Source organism: Olea europaea, chromosome 1 (assembly GCF_002742605.1).
Source record: "Olea europaea var. sylvestris chromosome 1, O_europaea_v1, whole genome shotgun sequence".
In the NCBI taxonomy this organism is placed as follows: Eukaryota; Viridiplantae; Streptophyta; class Magnoliopsida; order Lamiales; family Oleaceae; genus Olea; species Olea europaea.
In genome coordinates, this window is record NC_036237.1 from 26,613,317 (window position 1) to 26,639,613 (window position 26,297).

The following is a 26,297-nucleotide window of genomic DNA, read 5'->3' on the forward strand; positions in this document are numbered from 1 at the left end:
CAGATGTAAGGGAGAGGAATCATCAACCACCAAGGCGATATACATTCTCAGTTCACCAAGAAACCGAATCAATACCAAAGCAAACGATCCAAGAGCACCACAAAGGTTTCACCTATGGTTGCTAAGCTTTTTGCCACTTCAAGAACACCACAAATGAGGGAAATACCACTAAGATATATGCCTTAAAGAGAATGGCAAAAGATGTAAGGGGTGAGGGCCGAGAGAGATCCCGCATGGAGGAGAAAGAGACACCAAGTCTTATTTCTTGCATAGTGGCGTGAAGAGTAGAGAGAATATATTAGACCAAGTCTCAAATTATGGTAAGTTAGGTTTTAGATAATGGGTCAAGGTCCAATAACATGTAAGTGGACAATAGTGTGGGCCTCAAAAACTAGCTAGCCATCCAAATAGGTGAAAACATGGCCCATGAGCAACACAAATTAATTGGTTGCTTCAAATGGTCCAATCTCTTCTTAGGTCGGGTCGTTACAATTTGCTCATATTACAATCGTCGACTGATAATTAATAAATGGTTTACATTATCGCCCGAGAGGTCATTTGACAACAATATGTCCAACAACATCAAACAGACAGCAAAAGCATTGATTCTTCATGATTAACTGAAGATAAGGATGAGGTGGAGGCTGCTATTAACAAAGAAATAAATTGTGCTCTAGCCGAAGTGTTTTGAAGGTTACTGATGAACTTTTTGATAAAATTGCAACCCAAGTTTTGAATAAAGATGGTCTCATATTTGAAGTCGACCACGACATCGACATGTCAAATCACAAAGTATTACCGACGACACCAGCTGGTTCAACAACCAAAGCCCCTGCAAAAGTTTTGATTCAGACTAAGGCGAAGGAAACTGTGGCTGAGGATGCTAGTGAAAAGTCTGATGCTGCTGGGGATGTACTTGGTCTATCTTGTTATACCTCAGATGTTGAAGATGAGGAGATCCAGAGTTTTAAAACTGACGGTACTGGAAAAACGAAGGCAAACACTGTGTGTGCAAATCTTGTTGCCGCAAGTACAGAGTTGAATATTGAAAGGGTAGCTAGAGAGTTGGCATACAGTGATAATCAACGCTCCACCGAGACAGAATCTGGAGTTGCAGAAGATGAGACGCAACATGTCTGTAACACTTCCAAGTCCGAGGAGACTGTAACTAGAAAGGCTCGTAATGCCAAAAAATCGACAATGGATGATTCACCAAGCCGACGTATGAGGCATAGGTCAGATGAGAATGATAGAAGAGATGATAAAAAGAACCATACTGTTTCGCGCGGGTTAAGTCGCTAACAATTAAAAAGGGTCAGACGATTGTATAAGGGACGAAACCTCTTGAGACAAAGTCCCAAAAAGGGGTGTTCTTTTATTGGCGATGGACTTTACAATTGGGAATGAAAAACAACGTGCCTCCAAGGGGCGCAAGCACACGAGTTACAGAAAAATGTTTAAGTCTAAAAGCTAAGGAAATGAAAATTACATATTCTCTGTTCGAGAGTTTTGGATTCGGTCCTTTGCTTCTGCGTCCTTTCTCCCTTTTATACCTCCTAGACGATCTATTTGTGATTAACTACCCTGAAAACTGTTTGATCGTCCTATAACTTCCCACTTTCTTTGTAGTGGCCATTTTGTCATGAAACTGCCTCTTAACTGCTGCCATTATCTTTCATCGTTCAACCGCTTTCGATTGAATTCCTTGAGTCGTGGAACGTGATAATGCTACTTTAAAAACTGCCTTGATAACTGCATTCCTTGATAACCACGATGCGTTATATTTGTTGACACCTTGGGCGACTTGAAGGTTTGGGCGAGAGTGGAATAACAGCTCTGGGCGACCGTATGACACCCCATTCGTTCAGATTCTGGGCGACTCGCAAATTTGGGCGATGGCGTCACCGCATTCTTGGGCCTCTTATTTGGGCCTTCACCCTGATTCATTTGATTGGACTTCGTTCGTTGGGCTATCCGATTTGGGGATCCTTCAATTGGGCTTTATTCCTTGGGCTGTTCGATTTGGGCTGAATTTTTATGTGTCAACACATACAGGGAAACAAAATGATATGGTAGTGGAAAGTTTCAAGGAAGGCATTGATAAGAAGGGAGATGAAGACCATAAAAGGCATGAAGGCATCCGTGCAAGAAATAAAATTGTCATTGATCTTCTCTGCCATCCGAATTCCAAAGAATTGAAACTCCAACTGCTAATAAAGATTCTTTATCCATGGAGAGGATTAACGATTTGAATATCAGAAAATACAAGTCAGAAAGTCTAGCAAGCATCACTAGTTGACATGGATGATGAGTTGTAATGGCACATGGAAAGCACCAGCACTGAAGTTTCTGGAAGATAAATGAAGAGAGTCGGGAATCCACTTGGTTATTTGACATCCTTTTGTATATACTTCCTTTTTTTTTTTATTCTTTCCAGTTGGTTGTAACTAATTTAGAGAATATTCTTTTGCTTCTTTGCTATAAATACTAGCTGAACTGTATAGTAAAAACGTGGAATGAATACAATGAGAAAAATCTTCCAATTCTACAAATCCATTACTTAAACAAATTTTCATATTCTGCAACTTCATTTCTATAACTCCAGCAAATTCTTATATGGTATCAGAGCCAACTTGATGGCAGAAACCGACTCCACAAGTCCAAATGCTACTGAAAATCCTCCTCAAAATCCCAAACTGACTCCAAGCTCCTCTGGTGAAGGAAGAGCAACACCTCATGACCCTACATCACCAAGAAACCCCTACTATATTGGCAAAAGTGATGGCAGTGGCGCCATACTGGTGACTCATCAGCTTGATGCAAGCAACTACTATTCCTGGGCAAGGTCAACGAAGAGAACACTTAGGATAAAAAACAAGTTGGGTTTCATTGATGGGAGCATTTGTGGCGAACTGATCCAAATGATCCTGGTAGAACATTGGTTACGGTGCAATGACACTGTAATCACTTGGCTTCAAAACACTATGTCATTGGACATTAAGTGTAGTACTGTATATGCAGAAACAGCCCATCCATTATAGATAGAATTAGAACATTTTGCACAACAAAATGACCCAAAAATATATGAAATCAAGCAAAATATAACTGCTTTAATTCAAAATCAGGATGTTGTAAGTGTCTATTTCTCCAAGCTCAAAACTCTTTTGGATGAATTGATGAATTATGAGTTCGCACCTCATTGTTCTTGCGGTGGTTTAAAGACTATGATCAGTAACCAACAGAGGGATTGGGTCATGAAATTCTTGATGGGGTTGAATGACTCCTATAAGGTACTTAAGGCACAAATTCTATTGATTAAACCCTTTCCTACTCTAAATAAAGTATATGCTATTGTGCAACAAGAAGAAAAGAGAAGGCAGATTTCTTCTGATGGTGCTATGATTGAACCTATGGCACTTCTGGTGAAAGGGAATTTTAGAGATGGGGGGGAAGAACTCATCTGGACAAAGGAAGGACAAATATTACAGTACTCATTGCAAGATGGCCGGTCATTCCTTTGAAAGGTGCTTCAAGGCCAATCCAAGTAAACCAACGTGTGCTTATTCAAATGCTAGGCCATTCCATGGATAAATGTTACAAGTTACATGGGTATCCACCAGGCCACGGATCAGAAAATCAAAGTAAGCCCACAACATCTCTTCAACCAAACCATTGCACTATTATGTACTGGCCAAGAGCAGGTAAGTGATAAAGCTCAAATGTCCTAAACCCAAGAGCAATATATTCAGCTTATGGCTCTGCTAAAATCACAAAACTCTCAGACTTACACACCATCAGCAAATCAAGCTCACTCCATCATTCCATCTCATCCCAAGGATGGTGGGATGCCAAAAATTTCTGGTATATCTCTATGTGTTTCTGCTCATAGTAATAAACTACCTAACATGCCTGATGCTCCTTGGATCTTAGATACAGGGGCAACGGACCACATGATTTGTTCTACATCATATTTTTCCAAAATCAAAGCTGAGACCTCATACTCAGTTGCTCTCCCCAGTGGTGAAGTGGTTCTAGTCACCCATACTGGAACGGTTGAATTTTCGAAATCTTTAATCCTTGACAATGTGTTGTGTACCTGCTTTTTCTTTCAATCTTATATCAGCTAGGAAAATAGCACAAAGCATGAACTCTTGTCTCATTTTCCTCTCTGATTTATGCTTTGTACAGGACCTTCAACTTGGACAACGACTTGAATGGGTAAAGAAAAGCAAGGCTTGTATCACCTATTGCAACAGGAAGTTTCCCCACATGCTTTAGTAGAAAAGTTAGCTCAAAAATTGCCTATGTTTGCTTCCACAGTCTCTAATAATGTTGAAGACTTTGATCTTTGGCACTATAGGTTAGGACACTCTAGTTACTTCTAGTTAGAACAACCAAACCACATTCCAAAAGTTACAAAAAATCCATGTTTGATATGCCCTCTAGCCAAGCAGCAAAAACTACCATTTTCTCCTAGTACACATAAATCTGAGAAATGTTTTGATCTCGTGCACTGTGACTTATGGGGACCATGTAACGAGAATAGTTATGATGGTTTTCGATACTTCTTAACTATAGTGGATGATTTCAGCAGATGTACTTGGGTGTATGTTTTAAAATTGAAATCTGATGCTGGTACTAATTTACAAGGTTTTTGTTCTGTGATTGAGACTCAATTTGAAACTAAAATAAAAGTAATCAGGTCTGATGATGGTGGGGAATTTGATATGAAACAATTTTATAACCAAAAGGGATTGAAAACTCCAACTGCTGATAAAGATTCTTTATCCATGGAGAGGATTAACAATTTGAGTATCAGAAAATACAAGTGAGCAAGTCCAGCAAGCATCACTGGTTGACATGGATGATGAGTTGTAATGGCACATTGAAAGCACCAGCACTGAAGTTTCTGGAAGATAAATGAAGAGAGCCGGGAATCCAATTGGTTATTTGACATCCTTTTGTATATACTTCCTTATTTTTTTTATTCTTTCCAGTTGGTTATAACTAATTTAGAGAATATTCTTTTGCTTCCTTGCTATAAATACTGGCCGAATTGTATAGTAAAAACTTGTGAATGAATACAATGAGAAAATTCTCCCAATTCTACAAACCCATTACTTAAACAAATTTTCATATTCTGCAACTTCATTTCTATAACTCCAGCAAATTCTTATATTGAGTTCACCAATTATTGAGGTGATGGGATTCCGAAGTGAAGGCAAGAGTGCTGGGACTTCAGTTCACTGTATACCAAATGTAGTGTGGATTCTTACAGAAGATTTGATGGTTCTGTCATGTTTACTAGGTTAGCTGAGAAGCACTAATGCCTGCCTTATGCGTTAGGGAGGCAGAAGCCGCAGAACCCTGGTCTGTTGGAAAAATCGCTCTCTACGATGCTACAATCTACCGATCGGTTGACTTTCTTTTCCTTCAACCAAACTCAACAAGAAGTTTCTTCTAAGTGGGGGAAGATTGATGTAGTACATAATCATGATCAGTAATTTCCTACAACAATTGTGATTTATCTTTTCAATTATGCTTATCTCTTCTAGTTTTAGTTTTTAGTTGTAAATTTTAGTCTCATTTGTTTTAGATTAGGATTTATATTAGTTCCCTTATATTAATAAGATTAAGGAATATTCATCTTAGTTTATTACATAATTATTTTATTATCGCTTCTGCACCCCACAATCCCGATTCAAGACGCTCAAGCATAAATATCAAACAAACAATTATTTTGATATAATTGGGAAGAGGGGTCGTCCTATGTTCTAACTAGAACAAACAATCGATAAATTTAAGAGGAGAGGTCACGTTTAGATATACGGGCTTTGATGCTCATGATAAAACTCTTTCTTGGTATGTTTCTACATAAACACTCTTATTAATCAAACTTCAGTTGCAGCTAGTTGCAATAACAAACCATCTCGTACATTTAAGAATACCAGCTCAATAGAAGTGAAGTAGACATTGCCATCCATCTATGAAATACCAATTAAAATGTTGAGAAATTGAAGAAAAACATGATTGAAACAATGCTAAAAATCATTCCTTGTGCAGTAGGAATCGAAAAATATTTCATATTGGCATTAGAGCCCAACTGTAGTCTTCTTTGTGCATTACTTCAAAACATCCCACGAGATAAAGAAAATGTAGAATAAGCACACGATATGCAACTCGGTCTTTCATTCAAACATAATCAAAGCTGAAATTGCAGATGAAAATTAGAGCTGACAATCCTAGTGAAGTTCTCGTAAGTTTGAGAGAACTAGATGAAATCTAGCAAATTCTCTCAATGGCTTTATTTGTCAGACTTCTTCACCAACTTATCATAAAGAATCCTGTCATCTCTTCCTGTGTTGCTCTCCAAGAGGGCACTTTGCACAAGTTCCTGATTATTTGAAAATTATTAATAGACAAAAAGAGTGCACAAAACACGAGCTTCTATTATGATATAGAATGGTCATCATAACAAACCTTGACATCTCGGTGCGAGAGGAACTTCCCTAAATTGTGGATGATCAATCTCAAATCTTCGACCTGAAAGTAAACTAACATGTAATATATGGTCTATATTCTTTGTAATTATCCAACAAGGAAGGAGAAAAATATAGTTTACCCGAATGTATCCCACACGATTTCGATCAAAAAACCTGAAAGCCTGCTTCAACAGGAAAATCAATCAGAGAACATAATCTAACAAGGGTATTTAACAGAATTGAAGTAGGGAACTAGCAGTAACATGCCTGCAGCAGTTTCTTGTCAACAACAACCGGGGTGTCTTTAGTTTTTGGTTCCACCTTTGTCACCTTTTCTTTGTTGCTCTTGTCCACAATGGTCTCTTTCTCTGGAGCTTGCTTTGTTGTCTCCTGCTCTTTGTTCTTCTCTTCCACATTAACTTCTTTACTTTTAGCATCAGTGTCTGTCTTTCCATCTTCAACAACTTTCTGCATGGACAACTGGACCAGGTTACAACATTTTGTCATTTGGAGGTATATTGTACAGTTAATATACAAATATTTGTGTTCGTTCTGATGAGCCGTTGAATATTGTTCAACACTAACATGGGGTAAATTAGGAGTGGTTTCCCAACCTCACAAGTGGTGCGGCTATGGTCCCCATCAACCTTCAAAAGTGTGGTTTTGGGCCTCCAACCTATTTAAATTGAACTGGGTTCCTAAGCGACCAAAACCATCAATGTAAAAGTTTAAATCACATGCAACTATCCCATGACCCATGGCTAGAAGGCAAAACCGTCGAACCACTGAACATTTATCTCCAATTAAACTAAAAATCACATGCAATTTTATGTCCAAATTGTTGGGCCCTATCATTGTGCTCCATGAAGTTTAGATTCTTTTTAATTTTTGAGTTTTACCTGCCCTAGGTAATAAAGAGTGACATAGTCAAAAGAGTTCCATCATCTCATGAAAAATGAAACTCTTTCAAGCTTCCTCCAGTGATCCAAGCCTCTCCTAATTGTTGATAAATTGTTATACAATATTTTATCCTTCTCAATGAACCGATCAAACTTCAATATCACTTTGAGCATCTAACTTCAACCATACCACAACTTGAATCAATTAATCCAACCAGTATTTCGATTCAGCTAATGAATTAGCAAATAATCATCTTCCCAAATCCATTTTCTACTACATAAATTAACAGGATCCTGCATCATAGGTAAGTTATATCTCATGCTTTGCCTAAATCTGGGAGAGAACCAAATGTCCTTGATAATTAAGCCTCCATTTATAAAGAGGAACAATAGTGGGTCCCACAATGCGTAAATAATAATTAGCAGTTATGGATGAGTGATTTAAATTAATGTCCGACTTTGACTGAATTATGTATCCAAACAGAGGCTAATATATTGAACAGAGTCGCAACATTGTCACACACCATCACCTCGACCATCAACTAAAAAACCCCTCCAAATGAAAAGAAAAAAGAAGGGAAATCAAAACAGCATATGAAAGAGATGGAAAATGAAAGATGAAAACTCTTGCCTCAGTTGAGTTATGCTGTGGGCTTGCATCAGGAATTTCTTCATCTTCCTCTGGATCTTCCTCTGGGTCTTCCTCATTAGGTTCATCTTGAGGCTTATCATCTTCAAGCTGTTTTGAGGAAGTAACCTCTTGCTTGATGATATTGTTACTGTCATTTGTTCGAGCATTGTCACATGCTTCAATTTCGTTTTCAATTTTCTCATTGGACTCTTCTGCTTTTACACGCTTCTTCAACAATTTTTCTCCATTTTCCTTCTTGGAAGTTTCTTCCCTTGGCCTCTTCCGTTGATTTCTCTTCCTTACAAATTTGATGCGCAGCTCCTACAAACAAGAGAAAACGAATGAACAAAAATAACAATTACTTAAACGAAATCTCTCCCAGTGAACGATCATGGAAAATACAAGTGCTAAGATAAAAGCTTCAAGATAACCTGAAGGAAAGTCAACAGACGACAACCCATTTTGTATTGAAGCATCTCATAGAGGGATTCTGCAAACAATGATAACTGCAAGAACAGGAGTTGAAGAAAGTAGAAGTATGTCAAATGCGTGCAGTGACCAAGAAAGGATGCAAATTTATGAATGGTAATTTCAGATACCTCAAATGTTGATTCTTCAATATCCTGGTCAGAATAATCCAGAAGAGAATCCAGTGAGAGTGATAGTGAATGCATCTGCGCATATTAAAAATAAAATTAATTAGATTCAGCATGTGACATCCCACACAAGAAGAGGGCATGTATAGATGACAATGACATGTTCTGCACTCAACATACTTTAGAATCCTTGCTCCCTTTTGTTCGAAGAAACAATCCAGGATGTCGGGGAGGTTCTTCAACCTTTTTCTTTTCTTTCACCTCTTTATGTGCTTTGCTTGCAGGCTCATCTTTTCCAGCATGGTCTTTTCTTATTTTCTCATCTTTCAGCTCTTCCCTTCCTTCTGACTTTGTGCAATTATCATTTTGAGAATATTTTTGCTTGTTATTATTATCCTTCTCGGATCCAGAATTTTTTTTTCCCACACTATTTCCACCCTCCTTATCAGCAACTGTTTCATTTTGTTCCTCCTTAATAAGTGCATCAATTTCAGGCTGAACAGCCTTTATTTCTCCCTTTAGGTCATCTACGGAAACCTTACTACTCTTGGTGTCTGCAGAAACTGCCTTCCTTTTCAGGACCCTTTTAACTACTTTCTTCTTTACTGTTGTTTTTGCGCTACCATCTTGGACAACAGCATCAGTGGTTCCATCCGATTTAACCATTGCTTTATCATCTACAGACTCAGGATTATTCAGAGTTTTCACATCAGGAGCTAAGCACTCGACTTTTTCCTCAACAGATTTAACAGGCTTTTTCACTGTTTTCTTCCTTATAAAAGTTTTGATAGCTGGAGGATTAGATGATAGGCTGTCCTGTTGGTCAGCAACTTCTGAGATAATATTCTTCTCACCAATACCTTCTTCGCCGAGCTTATCATTCGGTTTAGCAGCACTTTCTGCAGAACCTTTATCATTAACAACTTTCTTTTTAACAATCCTCTTTATGGTTTTCTTTTTTCCCAGCTTCATGGTACTAGCTGCCTGAATACTGGCATTTTCCCCCGCAACCTTCTCCCCTACATCCTTGTCTTCCTCAGCTGGTTTGACCGCATGTTTATTTTCAGATGCTTTATCTTTCTCATTCCCCTCTTTTTCAGAAGCTGAATTCGCTTTGCCTTTGGGTTTATGGGCATCTTTTTCCTTTTTATTAACTTCAACAGACCGTCCGGAAGATGAAATTTCTTTCTTTTTCTGTGATTCATTTTTGGTTTTCGCATCTTTAACATCCTCAAGTTTCTTCGGGTCCAAATCTGAAATGAATTAGTTGGTAAGAAAATATAACCAGACAAAGAAATCCCAGTAGACATTTGGATTCTTACCTTTCAAGCTTTCCTGCTTGTCTCCCGGTATCTAATTTGACATGCACATAAACGGATCAGTCACAGATAAATCAACTATAGATACATATTAAATCTTTAAAATAGAAGCAAACGCCAAAATCAAACAACAAGATGTTATTGGTCCTTGGCATTAGAAAAAAGGGAACCTACTAGAGGCCAAATTAAGTCCCAGGGTTGAAAATAAAACAACCATGTCAACCCAATCAACTGCATAAAAAGAACATATTAAGTACTAAATGTTGTAGCTTCTAAAAATATATATAAGAAAAGTCATTTCATAGAATACGATAAAATTTCGATTACTAACGAATTTTATTTATTTATTTATTTTTATTATTATTATTATTTTTTTTTTTTTTTTTATTTTATTATTATTATTTTTTTTTTTTGCATGAAGAATTCATCATCTTCAGTAAATTCCTACTTCATAGAGTGATATCCTTGCCCGCCAAGTAGGGATGTAGATTGTGAGATTTGATGATGAGATGCTGACTATTTGCTGGTGCTTTCCCAGCAAGTTGGCCAACATTCCTAACTTCGAGCATGTGACAATGCGTTTAAATTCTTTTAAGATTTATCCGATAAATTTGTTCCAATGTAACTGTGCAGTACCACAGCAAGTTATTAGTTAAAACAATTGACCGGCTTCTCTAGTTCAATGAATGAAATTGAAGAAATCTTAATCTCATTCCTTTCATCACAGTGAACATGATGCGGACATCCATTTATTATTTATTTTCTATTTGGACTATTAGTTATATTCTATTTGGATCATTATTTATGTTTCTGTTATTGGGTTTGTATAGTGGGTTTGGCCCAAGTCCTTCTCTTTAGGGTTTTTGTTTTGCTATTTATTTCTGTTTTGTTGCGTATTTGAGACAGTTGATGAACGATGAAAATGAATGATATGTTTGTGCCTCAAGTTTTCCTTCCCCTTTCTCCCTAACTTCTCCGGGTTTCTTTCCCCCTGCTGCCGTCTTCGTCTTCTCTTCCTCTTCTCTTCTCCTTCTTGCAAAGGTTCTGCAATTCTGCTTCTTTCCTGCTAATTTTATTCTCTGCCGGAATCCCTTTTATCCGGCATCAGAACAAATGTTGTGTTATCTTAAGAGAATTTAAAAAAAGACTATATCCTGATAACAACGTTTCAGGTACCATGTATGCATTACGCAAATAAAGACCTAAATATTTTGCTTAAGTATCTAAAAATCCTTTAGCATTTGGTAAACCAAAGAATAGCTCAGTAGCAGGAGAAAAAAAAAAGCATGTCAGGCAGAATCATAGTTACACTCTCTTCATTCCTTCAGAAACCACTCATCAGGGAAAAAAATGCTTTAATGTTGAAAGAAGAAGAAGGTGCCACAGAAAGTAATGGTCTCTCACATAAAATATGTAATCACTAACAAGGAGCTAACTCTTCTGAAAAAATTATGCTAGACCATTCTCGTAATCCCAACCCTTCAGGTAGTAAATTTTGATATTCTAGTACTTGCCAAATTGAGTGCTAGCAAGAGGGTTATTTTGTTCTCATTGCAATTTAGTTTGATAAACCAAATGCAAAATAACCCAATAAAGCTGCCAGACCTTGAAATCCAGCAGTCTACGCATCAAAAGATTTTTGGGTGCATAAAATGTTAATGATCTTTGTACGTTCATATTAAAATTCAGACAAAAGGAACATAAAGAACCTCATTCTTTAGAGCATGCTGCCGCTCCTGTTCCCTCTCAGAGACAACCTTTTTGTGATTAAGCCATTGGTCTTTCCACGAATTCAGTGAAGGCAGACAGTCGGACAGATCTGGAACATATAGTACTGTAACTTCTTTATGACTGAAGAACCCATCCTTTCCAACTCTCTGGTAGTGAATCTGCAAGGCCAAGACAGTTTATCTAATAATCATGATAATGTAAAAAACAGAGGCATCTAAGTTTTGAAAGTAAAAGTGAATGTAACAAGGCATTAAGAAGGTGCATTGTAATTCAAATGCAAAATTCTCATAGTTCATTAAAGAAGTAGATTTAATTTTAAAGAGAAAATAACTAACTAAAGGATTAAATATCCAAGAGGTGGCCTTTAACATGCTGAGGCTGCTCAGCACTTCAGAAGCCTTCCCTTTCATTTCTATACTATACAATAATCACATTAGTCTTTTCCACATTTTTCTCTTATTCTACCAAATGTTAGTATTTATCCTTTTTCTCTAGCTTTCTACCAGATATGGCAGTATACACTGGAAAAAGAAGCACCCTTTTATGTTATCCAGATCTTTTTAAGAATGTTGCCTCCTCCTTCCATAAAGACAAACATGGAAGAGTTCTTTCACCACTGTACTGAAAGACAAGCAACACATCTGGAGACAAAAATCTATTATACCTCCTGAAGAATTTCAGTTGATAAGCAGTTCATCAACATGCTTCCTTTTCAGGTCCATCTTATTTGTAATCTTCTGAAAATTATTACCATTTCATAATAAACCGGGTCATGTAAACTTTTCCCAGGACAGAGAATTCAGTCATATTAACTCTGATTTTCCACACAGCCTTCTGAGTCAACTTTCTCATCAATCAAAGGACATTATAGTAATTAACAAAAGAAAGACATCCAAAAACTCCTGGATCAAAATGAACTTGAAAAAAAATAGAACCCACTATAAATAATTGCCTTCTAGCATATAAGCAAGATTTCAGTTGAGGTTTTCTGGAAAAAGAATGTTACAATAGATAAAGAGAGACATATACTACTGAACTCCTAATAGCACAAACCCCACGAGAAGCTGTCATGGTTGAGTGAGCAAAATCTGAGAGGACGGAGAAACCGGACGAGATCAGGAAGCCAGAAATAAGAACACTATATCCACTAGAGTTATACCTTGTTTTTTAGGGAAAAGAAAATTAAAGACCAGGAAGAACATATAGAATAGAAAAAAAAAGTAAGTAAACCAAATTGACCTCCTAAGATTGTAAATTAATTAGGTCAAAGAGAGATTTGTCTTCGGGCAAGCTATAAAGCACTGACACGATACCTTGCCAACATATTGATAAAAATAATATATTTTTTCAAATTTTTTAGGTCAATTTTTTAAATTTTATAACACAAAGCAAATACTGTTTTGAATACTTGGTTTTTACTTTTTAATTGGTGAAAATGTCAAGTTACTTTTAAAATAAGAAAGGCTGACTATTTTTTGGCTCAGTTGACCATTCCATTTAATGAAGGTGAACTTGCCTTTCATAATAAAAAGTAAAAATCATGTAAAAAAAAAAAAAAAAAAAGCAATTTTTAATAGGTCTAAAAAGAAACATGTTCATCTCTTTACAAATACAAAGAGTCTTGTCACTAGGCTTCGCTTTTGAGTCTGCCATTTTGAGGAGAGAAGACCCATGCCCGTTGAGAAACCATCGCTGTTATTAGAAGAAATGTGCCAGAAGGTAGAGATGAAGAAGATGACCATCATTCAGACGCCGACATGTCAGCAATCTAACCAGTGTGTCGGGGACGTGTCTTCAGTGTCTGGCAGTAGGAAAAACAAAAAAGAAAAGGGGAAAATGCCACATGACACTTCAGATATGCATCATGCCGATCCTTCTGACAGTATAATGCATATTGGATGCATATTGCATCTGAGCAGGCAAGAAAGACACAGTCTCTTGTTACCCACAACTAAGAATGCTAATGAGAACTTAACTGGCATGATAGTGGATGTGAAGGTGCCTGAAAAAGTCAAATATAAACAATATCTGAAAAATCAAAGGACTCAATCTTTTTATCTTAATACCACGTACCATCAAATTCATGTGCTATCAATTTTAAGTAGCGCAGACAAGTTGATTGCAGCCTCGTGCATTTAAAGGGAAACTGACAAATAGGATCTTCTAGTTTAGGAGCTAAGTAGATTGATATTTTTGTATAGTAAATGCATTATGTTATCTTTGTTACGTAGTTATACTCGTGTTTAATTCCTCATTTGTACTTGCTTGGAGGCGAAGTGGCATGTAACCCTCCAAGCAATAGCAATTACAAAATATACTTAGGTAGGGGATAATGCCATACCCCTCACTCACTAGTAGGTGTGATGACCTAAAAATCCTCGCTTATGTTTTAGAGGATTTTAAGGGGAGGAAATCAAATGGTGCTAGATGATTCTACAAGATATGATGTTACCAAAAGAAATTAGGATTGAAGTTTTTGAACACAGATAAATGATAAGAACAAATTAATGTTGTATTTACATGCACATGCTCAACTCTATGATACTCGGACTTAGGTACGAATACATATCTAAGTGTTAGATCTTTTATTTTCTAGAATTTAGAATACTGAAATATGACTAAAAATAGTCCAAATTTTGAACACGGGTACATGAGTACATTTTCCAAATTTTAATTTTTTTTTATTCATAGATACCATGAAAGATATCTTTCATTTTTTTAGATTAATTATTTTCTCATCAATGGCTAAGACTTGGGGCTTATTTTTATAATACTGGGTCTCCTATCCTAAGCCCAATTCATTTACCAAACAATACCCAGGGGAACTTGACCCTAATCCTCTATTAAAAGCTATTTCTCTCTTACTAAGCCTCCAGGTCTCAAGCCTATTTCATTAACCCGACCCTAATCCTCTATTAAAACTCTATTTCTCCCTTCACTCACTTCTTCCCATCAAACACGAAGAAGACAAAATGGGTCATGCAATCCGAACACAGCATAAAGGAGCATGATCTGTATTCAAGTCCCACACCCATCATCACAAGGGTTTGCCCCGATTCCGTTCCCTGGAGCAAGCGAGCAGGTGACTCAATTTTTTCCCGTGGCACCACCGCAATTAGCCTTCCAGGTTGCCGTGTCCAGTTAATTTTCACTGTGTCTGCCCCATATCCATACCCGTACATGTATCGTGTCGACAAGGGTACTATAGTGGAATAAAGAGGCCGAGCATCACATTGCTCAACAAACAACACATTAAAAGCAGAACTTACACAACTAATTGGGACTTACAATGATGGATTCATAAACTGAAACCTCAAGGCAGTCGTTGCCGTGTAAAATGACAAAATAGATTCAATCAATCAACTACACAAAAAAGGGAACTCTGAAGTTAGAAACGGGTGCTACGATTATTATAACACCTCGGAAAACCCTAATAGTTGTTAACCTTGAATTGGGGCTTTAAGGTAAGATGTTGAAAGTTAGGGGGCTAAATCAATGACTTTCCATAGTTTATGGACCATATTGCAAACTAGTCCAGATTTAAGGGACCCCATGTGCAATTTTCGGAACTTGCTGTTTTTATGTCCCTGATGTGTGTGTATATATATATATATATTGGGGGGGGGGGGTGTATATATATGGACAAGATTAAAGTTAATTTAAGGAAAGATTATAGGAAAATGATAATTTTCAATATACGTGTAGATATATAATGTTAATTGTTTTAATTAAAGAAAGATTAAAGTTAATTAAGGAATGATATGGATCCCCTTCAAATTGAGTATATGTCATACCATGTCTGTTGAATTGTTTTTCATATTGTAAAATACACAATTCGATTTATGAATATGATATGGATCCTATATGCAAAAGTTCAAAGGGGTCAAAGCTTAGTAACACTACACATGAAAATTATAGGCATCCAAGTTCGGTTTCTAATTCTCATGTCTCCTCACGTTAAGAATTCCAAAATTTGAATATGAATAGGATTCATTGCAACTCACTTAGCCCCTGTTTGTTTCCCATTATTTATTCATTAAAATGAAAAATATGATTATTATCCATCACATCAAGCCACCATATTTGAAAATCTATCTCTTGTGTGGAGCTCATAATGACTATATTTTTCATTTTCATTCTTCTATTAGTGTGGCTCAAACGGGGCCTTATTAAGATTTATCTCATTTTTAGGTAATTAAGATTCAAGGTATTGGAGCTTTGAACTGACTAATGGTTGTATAATAAAGAGATTTTTGAACAATTTGTTGGATTTATTTTTATGTTTTAAATTATTATTATTATTTTTTTTAATTATTATAGTAATGTTGGGATAAAGTTACTCTTTCAGAAAGTTAAGTTTTTATTTCACAATACGTGATTAACGATTCCAAGGGTAAGTTTTGGGTCGTTATAGTTAGGGATGGATTCAAAACAAATTTTTACTCCGTCAGCAGAAGGGAAGACAGATAAATGAATCATTACCATCCTTTCTCCTAAAACCAGAGGCTGTAATACAACCAAATCCCCTTCCTTGCACAACAAGGGGTCAACATACTTTCTATGGCTGGCACAGTTAGATCATACATGCAGCAATTATATGTTTTATTTCAAAAATATTCTAAACAAATACAAAGATTCAATAAAATTATTGACATAATACACTTTGGGGTATAGAGTATATGATAGAAAATTGAGTAAAACAGACATAAATGTCGTTAACTTTTTATCATGCATAACCAGGCTTGCATCTGGAAGATATAAAAACAAAAAAGTGCATTATATTTCATTGTACATCAATAAAGGAGAATTAAAGAGATTACCTCAAGGAAACGGTTCCAATGCTGGCAGTTTTTCAAATCAAGATCCGTCACATCCTTTGCATATCTGAAAGAAGGAACTACATTAGTACATTCCAATAACGTCATAAATTCAACAGATCAAGGTTATGACTTAAGAGGACAAACCTCAGAGCTGTGCGAATTAAAGAGGAATCATCAGTAGAAGGATCCCCACCATCAACAGGGTCCCAAGGACCTCCTATTGCCATCATAGAGTTGTTCTTTTTGAGAATTGCAAATCGAAGCATATTGCAAAAATGTGGTATGCGATCATAGTTTCTCTCAGATGACAGCTCTGCCAGAGCATTTTGACTAAGTCCACTCATTAAAATCAGCTGATAACAGAAGAAATAGTCAACAAATAAACAAACTGGATAACAATGATGATTAGCAATCCATTGAACATGCTTTAATGTTCTTATGGGAAATAAAAGAGCCAGGTATAAAATATAGTTCTTAGTTACTACGTCAAACAATCAAAGTTAATTAGCACATTAATCTCTTAACTGCAGGGAGACTTGAATTAGAAGTAATCAGAACAAGATACTTCCTTTGTGCAATACACGCTAAAGTGAATAATCTTGCATGGAAAAGCAAGCAAAAGAGTTTAAGCCTATGTTTGGCTCATGTTTATAATCTGTTTATACATATTCAAGCCATTTTTTATCCACATATTTCAAGGGAACTGGAAGTAATACCCACTTATCCACACACCCATTCCTGTATATTTATAATCTTAAACATTTATAAACACTTCCTAAACATGTCTTAAATGTAACCACTCGGCAGGTTTCTAACTGCAGGCCAATTGGACCCTTTGAATCTTATACTTCATCATTTCATGTTTTGTTGAGTAAATAAGTTGCAACTCAGCTTATTTATGTTTTTCTTTACATTGTTTTGGTAGATATTCTTATTTTGCATTTCGTCAAGCTTATTAGTTGCTATTCAACATTTGTATTCACGTTGTCACATTCATTGGAGCTCAGTTTCATGTCTAAGTTTCATAAAGTCTGTATTCACATGCTTTTCTCTACAAGTTTTTAATGTCTGAAAAATCTGGAATTGGTTCTTTGTTCATATTTAACTTACAGTGAATTTATTTACTTTCAGAACAGGAAGGTGCAATCTTACTCTCACAAGACTTCCGATTTCAATACAGAGAGTACAAGCAAGAGTTCTATTCTCTGATTGCCTGAGCACATTACAATCCTAGAATTAACAACTCAACACACCAAGCCTTCGCATGTTCCTTTTGTTTGAACCTCAACCAATTTTTGTCTTAACTTGTAAAATACTAGACCATCTTAAAGTGCCAGTATTGATTGTCAAACCTGTAAACGTCCGGCACAGCTACTTCGTTTTACCCTTTTTGGCACATCCAGTCCATATCATATATCTCCATTAAATATTTTTTCCTCTTTTAGCTGCAAAGAGTAGATAATAAGGCCCAATCTTCAATCTCCCAAAAGCCAGATTTTTTGGAGCGACACTTGACAGAGGGAGACTACCCTGCTGTCCTAAATTATGATACTTCTCCTGAAACATAACAAAACTAGACCAAATTGCACTCTACAAATCCTAATGCTTAAATTTCTAATGCTTGTAGAATGATAAAACCAGACTTAAATTTTCGAAGATTGCGTCCTCCCTAAAACATTATGGGTTGGATTCTAAACCTTTATGTAGTTAGGGTTTTCCATCAGCTCTATTTTCTAAAATTTGCATTGAACATTGATATGGACATGCTAGCAAATAAACAACCAGTAAGTTATGCAATTTCACTGTCCATTCATCCAAGAGTGTTTGGATCTGACAATCATAATGTACGTGCAAAAACAAAATATGGACGGAAATCCTCCAAGACATAGGCCCATCTTCAATTATATAATGCCTCATTTGACAATGTGAACCAATTTAACATTTGCCCGTCTGTTATAGAGGCAAAGTGCATAATTAATCTGTGTAGGTCAATAATGTTTTACATGGTTCTTGGAAGTTATCATAATGTATACTAACATGATCAGTTATTACAGTGTTGCTATTCATGCAAACAATTCACAAAAATAAACAAAATTTGACCTTAGCATTCCAGACAGTAGAAAGTCCTTTTGAAACTTCATTAGCCAATTCTTTAGGTGAATCACCCTGCTCCGTCACAGCCTCCTCTTCAACAAAATCATGCTCAAAACTATTTCAGCAGAGACAAAAATAGGGAATTACTTCTCTTCATTTCAGAGATTACAATGGCAAGAGCCAAAGGAGAAGAAACCGATCAACATTTGATTGAAATTTCAAATGCAACTACAGGGCTGTCCCACAGTGACAGGAACCACCAAACCTTTGGCACTAAGAAATATTCTCTTCCAACAGAAAAATACAGAAACAGAAACTAAGAAAGATGTTATAGTCCTAGCAATGCTGCAGGCTAACACATAGCTGAAAAATTATCAACTCCAGTAGTATTCATAAAGAAGATAAGAGGAGATAATAGTACCTTACAGGAGTATAGAAAGAAAGCCGAAGATTCTCCTTCGGCCAATTCACAACTACCTATAACCAATGAAAACAGTTAAGACAAATGGAAACCCTGCATTAAAAAGAGGCATTCAGATGAAAGGAACCACACCTTTGAGCACTCTGGAGATATAAAGAGCCTGGGATATCGCTTATCCAACGAAAAATAATCCCTCTCAGTTTGAACGAAACTGAATGAGCCAACCTGCAAAGTCAATAATCATGCATCAAGCGGACATAACATTGAACATGGTCAAGAGAATACTTTCACCTAGTTTTGGACAGATTACAGCTTCTTTTCCATTACATCTCCAAAAGAGGAAATTTTTTCAAGATGAATGACTAGGAAAAAAAAAATTAAGAACGGTCTTCAGCAGCAACAAAACAGTGGTACTGGAAGAATCTCTGTTTGAGCTTGTCTAACAAACAAAAGCAAAAAGGGACCGGGAAAAAGCAGCAAAGAAATGTACATCACTGATACAAGACCAGTAGGTGACAAAAGTCCAGACTCCACAGAATGACCAGCAAATATGAATCAAATATTCGCAGTTAGAGAAGTTAGAAAGATCAAAAGACCCAAAAATTACAGCCAAGCAGATCCCAGGGTATGAAAGAGACGGAAGAAACTTTAGAAGGAAAGAGCAAGATATGGACAAAACGTCTGAAACAATAGCCCTGAAATAAGGAAGAACAGCCGAAGAACGATGTCAAATGTATAGAAGCGATTGAACAAGAATTCAACAACAAAGACCTTTTAGGAACGAGTTTGAATTATCATGCAACAGCTATGCACTTGCACAGGTGTTTTTACCTTGCAGATATACTCTCTCCTCTTCTCTATAACAGGGGAATGGCGCCTTCAGCATTACATAACAACAAGTTAGGAAGGCTGCACGATAGTTAAACATATAGAACCAGAGTAGGATGCAATTTAAACAAGATCCACCTATGTGATACTTCATGACGTGGAGAGTCTCGCCGCACAGATCTGCTGTCCTTTGCAAGTGAGGAACTACGAAGCTCCCTGGAGGTTCTTGGAGGAGTTCGTTCACGCCTCAGTTCGGGTACACGTTTGGGCTCTCGACTTCTCTCCTTCGCCCTTTGCTCCCTCTCCCTTTCGCGTTCCCGCTCTCGTTCTCGTTCTCGTTCTCTCTCTCTTTCTCTTTCTCTTTCTCGTTCTCGTTCTCGTTCTCGTTCTCTACTTCTATCTCTATCTCGTTCTCGAAGACGTTCCTTCTCCCTTTCTCTAGCCTTTTCTCGCTCACGTATATAATCCCTATGGTGGTCTTTCTCCCTCTCTTCAATCTCCCGAGTATATGCACCCTTATCATCTTTACGAACATCCATTCTTGGATGACTATCACGTGCCGAAATGCTATTGGGGTAATCTAGATCAACTGATGTGCCATGGAGGCCCTTCCCTGTTCCATAGTCCCTACCGGGAGGCAAGCTCACTCCATAGCCAGGATTTGAAGAACTTTGAGCATACGCAAGATCATCCACATTTCTCTGTGGGGCTGCTCCTAAAATTGATGGAGCATGTGGTCCACCATATGATGAACCACTTAGCATTGACAAACTGCGATGTTCCTGGTTAGTTCTCCCAACATAGGAAACAGGATCTTGGGTAGGATGATGAACTGTGCTCCTTGATGCAAGATAATCAGATTGTCTGCCAGAAATTTGCTACTCAGTGCAGTAGATACGGTACTATATATTCAAACAGCACAGGTACACACAGAGTAATTCGTATAGTTACAAAGAAAATGACCGTTTCCATTCTTTAGCCTAATACATTAATTTATTCCCCATATGTATTAGCAAATTTATTTATCATCACCTTAGGTTCAAGAAAAATATGTACTATATTGGTAATCACTAAAACTGAAAATACACTACTCAAACTAAATGACATCACATTAAATAGAAGACTCTTAATTTAGCATACCTAGAGTCCCCTTCAAAAGGAGCAGATTGCAGTGAGCGAGCCTTCAGCATTTGTTCTTGTCTAAGCAGTTCCATGCGATCATATATATCAGCCTGCCGCAGAAGCAAGAATACTTTTATAGCCTAAGCACTGATTCTTGTACCATTTATTGCTAAATATATTGTTGTGGAATACTAAATAAAAATAAAATAAGGTGCAACTCAGGAGGCAACAATTGACAACAGAGACCCCCCCCCCCCAAAAAAAATAAATAAATAAATAAAATTTCACGGTCTGCAACCTGATGTTTATAGCCAAGAGCAACTGAATCAGTATATCGACCAGCAGATTCGCTTGGCATATCCCTCCCAATATACGCATTGTGTGGTTCAATATATTGGCGTCTGTCACTTGATGGATAATCAGATATATCAGGATATAATCGATCACTTTTCTGAACGTAGCCACGACTTGATGACGAAACATAGTCACCAGATGTGAACTTAGGTGAGTCAGGCACAGATGAGTCATAACCACCCCGGCTTTCCAATGCAGATGGTACAGATCCTTTTGCACCCAAAGGGGAAATCTGGTAAAGGAAAAAAAGAGAAGATACAACATGTTTAACAGATTAAAAAGCACAGATTACAAATCGAACAATTTAAAAATTATTGATCATAACAAGACAATCAGATGAATAAGTTTCTAAACATAAACTGAAATCAGATTTTAATTAGATTTCAATAAAATTTGGTTAAATTGTTGAAAAGTTGATAAAATTCATGAGTCCATGAAATGTGATAGAAAATGAGTTTGAGAAAAAATAAGTTTTAGAAAATGGGGGCCAAACATGGGCTTTGTGTGTGATTAAACTAAGCGTGTAAAAGATTCTGTAATGAAAAGTTAAAGAAAACCTAAAACATATTCACATACAAGTAGACAAGCATTTCAGAACTTTATATAGCACACGGTGTTGGAGATTAAAATCACATTTTTAGTAGATTTTGGTAAAAAGTTGAAAAAACATAAGGCTGAAAAGTTCTTAGTCCTATGAAATATGTGGTTAAAATTAATTATTGACTTTGGCTAGAATTTCTAATCTAGACCAAACAAGGGCATATTCTCTTTCTTTGATAGTACATACTAGCAGTGACTTAACCAAGCTCAATTGCCAACTGATTGACAGAGCTGTCGCATTTTGCTGGAAATGGAAGCATAAAAAAGAGTGGGAAAAGAACGTCTTATTGGATAAATAAATGTAGAAGAATGGAGGATCAGAAATCCACATAAAGGACGATGGGAAAATATAGTTATACCATTGAAATGAGAGAAAAAAATCCTGTAGTAGTTGAAAATAATACAACTATGCTTATCTAAAAAAAAATACTCTCTATTCTTCCCCCGGTGACCAAGACATTGCAAAAGAACTCCCACCAAATAGAACTTTCCCATGCTTACCCCTAAATCCCCGTAAAGTTAATGGTCATTAAGCCTTCTAAATCACACAGGGGAATCAATCTCTCCCAAAAGAACTAGAAAAATGGTACCAAAAAGTTATTTATAATACATAGATATGGACTTTTGGCTCTATATGTCTTCTCAAACAAATCATTCAATTAATTAAGAAAGATTTGTAGAAGAAAATGATTTGAGAGGAAACACAGTCTTCCCAAATAGCCTCTAAAAGGACAAGGATGATTGACCTACAGCAAGGCATACATTACCTCTTGATTCAACGGGTAGACCTTCATCTAGCATGGAGTACAAGCACTAAAGCTCAGGATTACGGTTTTTGTTTAGTGCACATGCCTGAAGGCCATATCTAACACGAGCATAATAAATAAAAATTTATTTCCCAAAAAGCAACAAGAGCTCCAGAAGAGCAACAATGCACTGGTGAAGTTATGGATCATTAACATCATACATCCCATCAACTTCAGAACTTCTAAATTAGCATCACATATATAAATTTGCGTTCCACGTTTTGTCAATTAAGATCTTGTTTGGTAATGATTTTAAACCAATTAAAATCAATTTTTTTGACCGTTATTTCATTATTCCAGCTGTCAATTTTCAAGTCTTCTTTCACAGGTAAGATCACTTTTCTCTCTAACAATCAAAAAATCAATTTTCAAAATCCCCACCAAACACCCTCTAAATTAAACTTTATTTGTGAGCATCTAATATGCAGCCACCTGATTAATTCAATTCTATCGGAATCATGCGCATTTAATATGGCTCTAATATGTAGGTAGCACCACAGATTATGAAGCAAAAGTGTAAATTCATATTGCTAAATGAAGATGAATTACAAAGTGTTGTTGAATTTTCTAGAGGTTCGGCTCTCTCCCTCCCATAATTTCCCATTTTCTATATGGCCCTAAATGAAACTACGTCCGCTATTTATAGATAGTTGCCTGCCTCCACTACTTATTCTCCTAAATCCCAAAAATGCCCCCAACTAACTAACTAACTATTAGCATGGGGTCCAATACCCTGTCTTTGAAATTCACCTTGTCCTCAAGGCAAAAGTCGGACATAATTACAAATTTTGGAATGCAGTATAGCCGGATGATTATCTTCGAACCCCGTCTACAGTCAAAGCTGAAAATTGATGTTTCAGCCCAAATGAGTGAGCAAACTTACCAACCACTATCAATATAGCATCCATGAAGACCCCGCGACCAGCTGCACCCACTCGCAGATTTTTTGAATCTTACACCAGGTAAAATGGAACATAATTGTTTGTTAAGCTGCTGTCAACCGAAACAATTACATCGTGCTGCTGTGCAATCTGCCTCTTAATCTCATGGTATTTGGAGCAGAAGACCAAACCACCAAATTTATTGAAAGCCAAAATGAGTTCCTTACCAACTCAATGTTTTCGCTATCAATTGATTCTTTAGCTTTGTTCACCTCCATCCTCTCTACAACCCCTTAATGCAGCAACGATGCTCTACAGAATTTTCCTCATCCCATCTAAAACGGAGGGCCTTCTCCTTTATTAATCTAAGCTCCGAATCAATAATCAATAAGTTGCTTGTATGGTTATGGTTGCTTTGGATTGGAAAATTTTGGGGCACCAGTTTGACATTGGGAATATAAAGGGTGTTGGATTGTGATTCAGAGAAGAACTGGGGATTATTTAGGGATTGAAGATAGGTGGGTTGCTGCAATCGTTACCAAAAATTAGGCCTGTATTGCAAATTGGACCTGTTTTATTGCTAAATTTTGGTCTTCCACCTGCTGGGCTACTAGGCCTATTGCTCCTTGGATCTAGTTGACTATATTTTAGTTTCTTCAACTTTCTGGGTTATTTCCATTGGGTGGACAACTCCATTAGCTAACCTGTAGTATTATTTCAGGTTGGAGGCCATTAATAATCCTCCTTTCCCAATCATTCTTCTTCATCGCTGGCACTGCGAAAGATTAAGATCACCAGCAATCCTCCTTTACTAAGCTCTCTTGCTGTAGGACCAAGAAGTTCTAACCTAGAAATTGACATATTAGTGATCCAATGGTGTTGCCTTGTTTTGGGTGAAATCGGTCCAACATCAAGCCCTTCAATTCGTCCCAATTACCAATGGGTTACAACCTTCTAACCACTGGAACCGCACCCATACCTCGCCGTCGAAACATGCTTTAGCAGCTTCCACTTTCTCTACCTCTAACAATCCATTTGCGGATAAAAATCTCTCTTTCTAGACACTCAGTAGTCTGGATCTTCCCCATAGAATATTGATATTCTGGGTCATCAATCCAATCGGTATCATCTTCTCGGTCTTGCCCTTTCCATCATAGCATCATCTGCTCAAATCGATTCAGTATCGAGAGCCCAGTCCCTCCATTTTTTTTGGTTGTTTCTCCCAGGTACGTGATGTTATACCAAATGATAGATATCAACATATAGTATGAAGAAAAGCATAAAATTGTATTGCTAAGTGAAGATGAATTACCAATTATAGTTAAATTTTTGCGAGGTTCAACTCTCTCCCCACCCTAAATTCCCATGTATTCCCAAATGAAACTACGCTACCCTATTAATAGATTAGTTGCCTGTCTATGCTATTCATTCTCCTAAATCCCCAAAATACCACCAATAACTAACTTTTAATATGGGGCTCTATCGGGCTCACAATGGAATCTACATAAACTGAATCACAAGTACACAGTTAATATGATAACACTATGATTAAATTCTACCGAATTGATGCATGTATAAAACATAGCCACGTGTGATTAATCTAACCACCGTGAAGCAGTTAACAGAGATATAATATCATGTAAAACAGTGATAAAAGTAGCAATATAATATCAAATTTCAGGGCAACAGTAATTTTAAAATTATTTCTACGCATGAAATACTGATTCGCTTGTTAAAATTACACGAAATCAAGGAAAGACAGTAGAATAAGCTGCCAACCTGCTGCCCAGAGGAACCATAGACAGAACTATACTGCCCACCATAAAGTGATGGTGGTGCCGCAGAATGACCGTGAGCCCTATATCCACCCGGGTCTGATTCTTGACCAGTGCCTCCTAACATCAATGCATGTCGCGAACCTAAAGACCCATCTGAAGCCCCAACTGAACTCCCTGGGAATGCACCTCCCAACTATGAAAGAACAAAATAAAAGGATAAATTCCCAGCCACAGACAAATAAATAAACATGAACCGCTTCTGTAACTTCCAGTAACAATAAAATTACATAACGAAATACAACTGGTGATTAATTAACGAAAGCTTACGTTTTGGGCGGCATAGGAAGACTGAGAAGAGTACGGTAGCTGTTGACCATAACCACTGCTTCCCCGAGAGGAATACATTTCTTGAATTATAAAATGAAACCAATCGACACAAAATTCATGAAAAAAAAAAAACACTATAAAGAGTTGTTGAAACGGTTAATTTCAGCCGACTATCAATGGTCTCAAGAACAATAAGCAATAATTTGGAGAGAGATTAAAAAATAAAACCCTAGTTTTGGCGCAGAGACGACCATATGGTGCACTGACGTGGCCCAGTAAAGGAAAATTGTGCAAGCGTGGACCAGGATGTATCGGTCCGGGACCCGGATCCAATTACAACCTGACTCACCCGCTGTTTAATTCTTGTAGATATTAAAAATAAATTTTTAGTAGATTTTGATAAAAATTATTAAAATATATGTTTGAAAAATTGTGAATTCCATATCATGTGTGATTAAAATGAATAATTGATTTTAAATTAAATTAATTTCTATCAAACGGAGACTTAGGTTTCGAACATTTCGTTATCGTGGAGCATTTTTCTTTGAACAATTTTGATATTTTTATTATAAGCGATCACATTGCTATAATGATATTCTTTGAAGCTC

The 26,297-nt window shown here is 36.8% G+C and overlaps 1 protein-coding gene across 2 annotated transcripts; it reads right to left on the minus strand.

The window, feature by feature from the left end:
• Positions 1–5,967: 5,967 nt before the first annotated feature.
• LOC111399074 (titin homolog) lies at positions 5,968–25,950 on the minus strand. 2 transcript variants are annotated; one of them, XM_023026300.1, is made up of 21 exons: positions 25,690–25,950; positions 25,364–25,555; positions 21,242–21,529; positions 20,962–21,053; positions 19,960–20,685; positions 19,825–19,870; positions 19,126–19,218; positions 18,994–19,049; positions 18,579–18,687; positions 16,623–16,831; positions 16,479–16,542; positions 11,637–11,816; positions 9,931–9,961; positions 8,789–9,861; positions 8,612–8,686; positions 8,444–8,518; positions 8,013–8,333; positions 6,750–6,962; positions 6,623–6,664; positions 6,481–6,543; positions 5,968–6,394 (listed from the first exon to the last, which is right to left on the minus strand). In XM_023026300.1, exons 1-21 carry the CDS (start codon positions 25,765–25,767, stop codon positions 6,305–6,307), a joined length of 4,116 nt encoding a protein of 1,371 aa, XP_022882068.1. In that variant the 5' UTR covers positions 25,768–25,950; the 3' UTR covers positions 5,968–6,304. The 2 variants fall into 2 exon arrangements, with proteins under 2 accessions (XP_022882068.1, XP_022882077.1); XM_023026309.1 differs by having other exon boundaries at positions 6,750–6,950; positions 25,690–25,948.
• Positions 25,951–26,297: the final 347 nt, after the last annotated feature.